Raw genomic sequence first — 6597 nt, 5'->3', positions numbered from 1 at the left:
GCCTGCGAGACCCGAGAGAGACGTTATTGTTACACTGTAACGAGTCTGATTAACATGCCCCTGACACTTTCTCTTAGTTTCTCCGGCTCCTAGCAACAGCGCACAAAGGCGCGGGATTGTCCCTGGCTCCGCGGGGACACGGGGCAGCCTTTGATCTGCCACCATTACAGAGGGGCTGCGCGACAGGCTCGCAGGCTCCGGGCGGCCCGCGGCGGGCGGGCGGGTGAGCGAGCAGGGCCGAAGTCCTGGCCGCTGGGCCGCCGGGCTCCCCACTGTGGCCCTGCGGGGCCGGGCGCCCCAGCGGCCTCGAGTCCCGAGCGCCGCTCCACGCGAGCCTCTCTCCGGCCGGCAAGGGGCCGCGGCCTCCCGGGGGAGGCCCCACCGGTTTCCGCGGATCCCCGCAGTCCGCCCCGAGGGCCGCGCCAGCCCGGCGACCGCAGGCGGCGGGGAAGCGCAGGCGGCTCGTGGACCGGGTCGGGCGCGCCCGGTGCCGCCTTCCCGCGGGGCGCGCCGGTTCCAGGCTCGCCGTGCCCTTCCGGTCGGGAGGAGCAGGAGTAAGACCCAGTCGATCACTTATAGTGGGAGAAAGAAAAGGAAAAAAAAAAATCTATAAAGGAGGACAGAGTCACAAAGTCCCGGAAGACTTCCAGACGACACGTCCGGCGGGCTCCGGCCGCTGAGCGGAGACGGTTTGATCGCCGCAAACAGGCTCCACGAGACGGGCCGGGGAGGGTCCGGGAGGGTCTGGGTTCCTCCCCACAGATCACGTTGTGTCGCTGGCAGTCCTTACTGATTTGGGAAGGAGATGTGCTGCCAAATTATTACTGCAATTTAAACAAACCAACAACAACGACAAAAATCTCCGTCACAAAACAGCATCAGGCTGCCGGGTCCCGCTGCGCAGGCTTGCAGGTACTAAGTTAAGTGTCTGAACGTGATTGACTTTCTATTCTGGTCGCTCTGTTAGTTGCCCCCGCCCTTACCCCAGGTTAAAACAGAGCGCGGAAGGAAAGAAACTGAAGCTTTAACATTTAAATGTTGGGGTCAGGTAATTACTTTTCCTCTGAAGGGCAATGCGAAGACCTGGTGGGGGGCGGGGGCTCTGCACTGGGAGGTCCGTGTCCCCAAGCCTGAGGCTCAAGCTCTGCCGTTACAGACCCATCTGGGGACTCTCACTAGCATCAACATGCGCAAAGTCCTGCTGGAAATTTATAATGGGCTTTGTACCAACAACTGTTTTCCTACTACTAGAGAAAAGAATAGAAATAAAAAAATAAAAACGGAGGATTCCTGTTGCAGGGCAAACTGAAGTCCTAAAACAGACTGTCCTTCAAATGAAAAAGCCTGTATTCTTTCTTCTCTTTATAAGGCATCATTAGAAAATTCAGTGTCTTCAAGGAAGAAAGCCAGTTTCTCAAACTTCCACAAAACTATTGGGTGTAAAGGTGTTAACAATGACACACTTCTATATTAGAGGGAAAACAACCACATGGTTTGTTCTAATTATCCAGCAAAATATGCCAGGCTACCAGTGACTTTCAGATTCGAATTGGAGGCAGTGAAGTCTTCATTCTGCAGGACACAGCTTCCCCCGAGGAGCAGCGGCCAGGTCTTCAGCTGCAGCAGTTCAAAACTTGGACAACGGAAGGCACCCAGGTCCCCAGAACTTCCTAACCTGTGCTCACAGAAGTGCCTCGCACCGACCGGAGTCCCCTGACCACTTCAATAAAACACGACTCTATCGATAAAATCCTCTATACATTAAAATGAGGTTGTCACAGATTGTCATTAAGACCTCACTAAAACAATGAAGACATTATTGGGCACCCCCCCTCCGGCAAGGTATTAGGGGAATAAAGCAATCTACACCACACGGGTCCTATTGAGATTAATGAAAAAATTATGCAAAAAAAATCTCAATTTCCTTTTCCCGTGACGGGCTTTGCATACACGCAGTCAGTCCTGCCTGGCACCTGATGATTTATTAAACTAATCTGCAGCGATCACCACCGATGTTCTCGACTCAATCTTGTCCTGGCTCATTTTCTAAGTAATTGTTTCTCATTAGTTCTGATAATGTTTTAATAGTGTTACCCATAATTTAGCCCCCAAGAATTAATAACAGGGGGGTAATATGGTGGAGCGGTGATGAGCTACACAAAATATAAACAGGTATGGTTTTTAATTAATCTGATTAGCTGCAAGGTCCTCTTCCTGTGCTCAGTTCCCTGCTCAGAGGCTGGGCAGACCTCATTCCCCACCTCAGGAGTCCCCGAGAGCGGGCATCGGCTGCCCAGCCCTCAGCTGCCTCCCCTTCCCAGGGGCCCCTTTGCTCATCCCTGGCATCAGAGAGATGTCGGGGGAGGAAGGGTGGCAAAGCCTTCTGTATCTCCTTGTGCTTCAGTCTGTTGGTCAGGGAGAAGAGGCATGAAGGGGCTTGGGTAGTGACTGAGCTCTCTTCTGAGCCCCTCCTCAGAGTGTGCTGAGTGTGGAATGTGGAACCTTGGTCCAGATATTTGGCTCTGGCCAGTCCCAGGATTGTGATCCCACGGTAACTGGGACCACGAGGTTATGAGTGAGATCAAGCTGGGGAACCTTAAACACAAAGGTGCTTTTGTTTGAACAAATTAAAACTTAGGACAAGGGTGTGCTGAGCAGTCCACCACGGTGGGGACCTACCAGTCCATGGGCCTGCTGCTATGGGGCAGGAGGCCCAGCCGGGCCCTGCTCTCAGCCCCAAGCCAAGACTAGGCCATAGGCTGCTGTTCCTGAGTTCCCCGCGCCTTCTGCCAGGCAGGTGGGACTCCCTCAGAGGAGGCCATGGCTTCATACACGGCCTGACTTGAGGAGGCCCACCTGTGTGGATGTGGAGGCTGCCTGCATGACAGGGTGGAGGCCAGAATGTGTGCCCATGTATCCAGTGTCCCCTCACACCCAAGGGCTTACCTGGACCAGTGCTTCTTCTGACACCTGTGTGTGTGTGTGTGTGTGTGTGTGTGTGTGTGTGTGTGTGTGTTGAGGGGGGAAAGAGGGAGGAAGGGCGGGAGGGAGACTGACCTCTGAGCAGTCCTCCCACCGGTGTTCTGGGCAGACACTGTGTGTGGACACCCATGGGTCTGTCTTTCCTGTGGCAATGTAGTCCATGATTCCCGCCTGCAGCTGCTGGGCCTGGGGTGCTCCGGGGAACCTCTGCCCTTCGCCCATTGCCACCGTCCTGATGTTCAGCTCAGCTGGAGTCGGGTCACCTCTGAAGGTGGCCACATGCCATCTTCCTCCTTGCTGCCCACTGAGGGAGGACGGGTGATGGGCCCTAAGGCTGCATGGGGGAGGGGAGATACACTGCCCACGGCAGGGCAGGTGGGCCCCAGGCCGGTGTCCCATCTCAGTTCAAGAGCTGGCTCCTAGGGTCCCCTGTTTGGGGTACTGATGTCTCAAGAATGTTTCCCCAGAGCCATCTCGTCTGGGTTTGGAATAGGGTCCTCCCCGTCCTGCCCTGTGCTGGGCGGCAGGGTTTTCGGCTTGGCTTCGCAGTGATGGCTCCTCTGCTTGTAAGGAAACTTCACCTCTACTCACCTCCTGGGCTTCCTGTAGGAATGGGAAGCGGTGGGGAAAAGCAGGCCCGGGGTTGGGGCACACGCTAGGGACCACGGAGAGAATAAGCCACAAGGGCATGGGAGGAGGTGAAAAATGAAACCGAAAAACAACTGTTTTCTATTTACAAATTTAAATAAACAGAACAGCCTTCCCCGCGGTGTTTGTCTAAGAGCGCAGCGACGCTGCTGTGTAGGTCATGAAAAGGGTGGTGTAGAGTTTAAAACTTCCCATTCTGTTAATTTCTTAAAGAACAGTCGTCCAGAGTCTCGACACAAAAGCTCATGATTTAATGAGGAACAGAAACAAAATCTCTGATTGTTGGTGTTTCAAACTTCATTGGCGTCCTCTGGCACGCACAAGTTGATCCTCCGCAGCTTCAATACCCTTTAGCCTTCAATATAAGAGTACGTGCTGAATAGGGAACAATGGCTGGTTGTTATGTTTATTTACCCTTACTACAAGCTGGGTTAACCTCTTCAAAACAGCTTTACTAAGCCCGTTAACCACACCACCCATATGACCTGCAGCAGCATCTCTAATGTGATGCAAATCTCGCAGGGGGCCATAGGCACCAGCCCCGTGGCTTTGTGTCTTCCGAGAGGCTACAAGTTTATGGCTGAGGGAGTCCTATCCCGGCCATACATTTACAGAGGGGAAATGGCCTCAATGGCGAACAGTTAAACTGGAGAATAAAGGGGAAAATGGATGGTCCTGTGTTTCTGCACATTTATTTTTTAATTGCCGGCAACTGTTGACCCAAAGCATTCAACAGCCAGGATGCGAGCCTTCGTATTCACCAGCTAGCCTTTCCAGGGTATGGAGGTTGCCTTGGGGGATGGAGGTTACAGCAGTTTTGAAAGTATTTTTAGAAGGTATCTTACAAGCCAAAATAACATTTAATAACATTTTATCAGATTACCAGTAAAATAGACAGGAACTCTTAATTTCGTTCTTATTTTTTAAAAGCCTGACCTTTCCTAAGATCATCTGTGATGCCGGCTGTACAAATGAATAACGTGGGAAACATTTCCTAAATGACAAGGGCGTAGGGCATATATGTATTTGGGAAAGATCTGTTTCATGAAAGACCTAATTTCCTCTCACTGCCCATCGTTCCCTGTGATTTTATCTCCCTATGAAATCATAAACCCATATTTGTAATACATTAATAAACAACAATACAATCATAAATTTGGACCCCAAAGGAAGAAAGTCCATTTTTAGAGGCATAGCTGGCTAGTAAGACAACAACGAAAAAATCGTGATTAATGTGAACTGTAAATGAAGTAAGGTCCCAACCTGGCATGTTTCACGAGGTGCCCTGAGTACTACGGTGTGTCTTTAAGAAACCCACTGTATATGTTCAGCCCACCTGATGAGAGCTGCATTGAACAGATCATTTTTCCTTGATGGATGTGGCAAGCGTAACAATGTTCTGGGCCTGCTTCAGTAATGGCATGTCGATCATACTCCCTTGGAAAGTAAAGGCTCCCTGGAAAACAGAGAATACAAACTTCCTAAAAGAATGCTCGGAAATTATAGGCTTCCTTTCCGCGCACACTTGTACGAGAACATTTTAGATTCCACCTGAATTACACTGACTTTCCTGCCCAACTTTTGAGAAAGCCAAAGTAAATTGCAGGGGAAAGATTTCTTTTTTCCTTCTGAAGAGGAGGAAAAAAACCCTGCAGCATTTTAATGGAGAGGAAAAACACACCAAACACAAAGCATGAGAAACCGCTCATTTAACTCTTGAAATCAAGCAGGAATCAACTGTGGAAGGAAAATTTAAATACTTCCTTATATTGTTTTTGAAACATTGCATAGGACTTTAAAAGCTCTATTGATTAGTGTTTATGTTCTATTGATTACTGTTTTTTAAAAATGGTACGATTGAGGGGTGTGACTATATGGTGATGAGAAAATGCAAGGTAGGAAAGTCCTGGGCACCAAGAGACGAGTCTGCTGGGACACACCTGCAGAAGAGTAGGATGACAGAGACATGAGTCTGTGACAAAGAGATCACAGGACTGCTGGGTGTTGGGACTGGGGTCATCTCTGAGATTCCGTGGTACATCCTCATTTTGCATGTTTTATATTGTTTAAGCCTTCTACAAATCCTACCTCAGTGTTTCATGAGACCTAGTTGGGACACCGAGGCCCGGAGTCATCAAGGGATCTTCCAAGGTTATGTGACTAGGAAAGTCAGAGCTGTGCATAGCGCCTGGGTCTCAGAGTTCCAAACCCCCTCAAAAAAAAAAAAAAAAAAAAAAAAAGAACCCAGAGAGGAGGTCTGGCTGTTCACATTCTGTTTATCACTGCTTCCTGCCGCCACAGTGGCGGCCCTTCATCTGAGCTCCACCTCCTACCCGACGCAAGGATGCCGGTGTGAGTGGAGCAGGCGATCTTTGGAGCCTGGACATGAGCTGCAGCACTCCCAATCCTTGCTGTGGACGGTCCCTCTGGAGATAGTGCAGCCCACTTCTGGGCTTTGCAAGTACAAGTGCCACCTCTCTGTAGCCAATGCTGTCCTTAGGACTCTGGCATGGCGTGCTGGGGTCCCACCATGTGGCTGTGAGGTGGTCACTCAGGGCTCCACATACATAGGATGGAGGTAAAAACCAAAGAAATGGGCAGGGAATCCTTGGCAGTGATTTCAGAACTTATCACTCAACCCAGAGATTTAAAAACCTACTCGCGTTAGAATTTCTGCCAGTAGTGGCTAAACTTCTCATCCTTAGAATAATGAACCAGAGTCCTCTGAACACCGGTGTGGCCTAAAATCCTGGAAGTCACTTTGCAACCCTCTGGCTTTTACTATTTATACCCCCAGGTTGGCCGCTGCGTCATTCCATTCGGCCTAGAGCTAATTTGGGTCATCTCTGATGAATTTATGCATTTGGTCTGAGGAGTTCTGTGGGTTACATTCCTTGGAAACCAGGGCGTGGGTGACATGCTGTTTTACAAGGCAATCCTCTACTTTTCTTATTGGAGTAAATGAGG

General features: G+C 50.3%; 1 protein-coding gene across 5 annotated transcripts in view; it reads right to left on the bottom strand.

Moving 5' to 3' along the window:
- Positions 1–515: 515 nt before the first annotated feature.
- The window catches only part of CLYBL (citramalyl-CoA lyase), a 232198-nt gene continuing 226116 nt past the window's right edge, over positions 516–6597 (bottom strand). For 2 of the 5 annotated variants that reach the window (XM_079136894.1, XM_079136898.1), the window contains exons 8-9: positions 4967–5086; positions 3859–3985 (exon numbers count right to left, since the gene is read on the bottom strand). In XM_079136894.1, the coding sequence (XP_078993020.1) occupies positions 4991–5086 (96 nt within the window). In that variant the 3' untranslated portion in view covers positions 3859–3985; positions 4967–4990. The other 3 variants (XM_079136897.1, XM_079136895.1, XM_079136896.1) reach the window with 3 other exon arrangements.

Source organism: Sciurus vulgaris (assembly GCF_902686455.1).
Source record: "Sciurus vulgaris genome assembly, chromosome: 4".
Lineage (NCBI taxonomy): Eukaryota > Metazoa > Chordata > Mammalia > Rodentia > Sciuridae > Sciurus > Sciurus vulgaris.
This window is presented reverse-complemented; position numbering and strand designations above follow the sequence as displayed.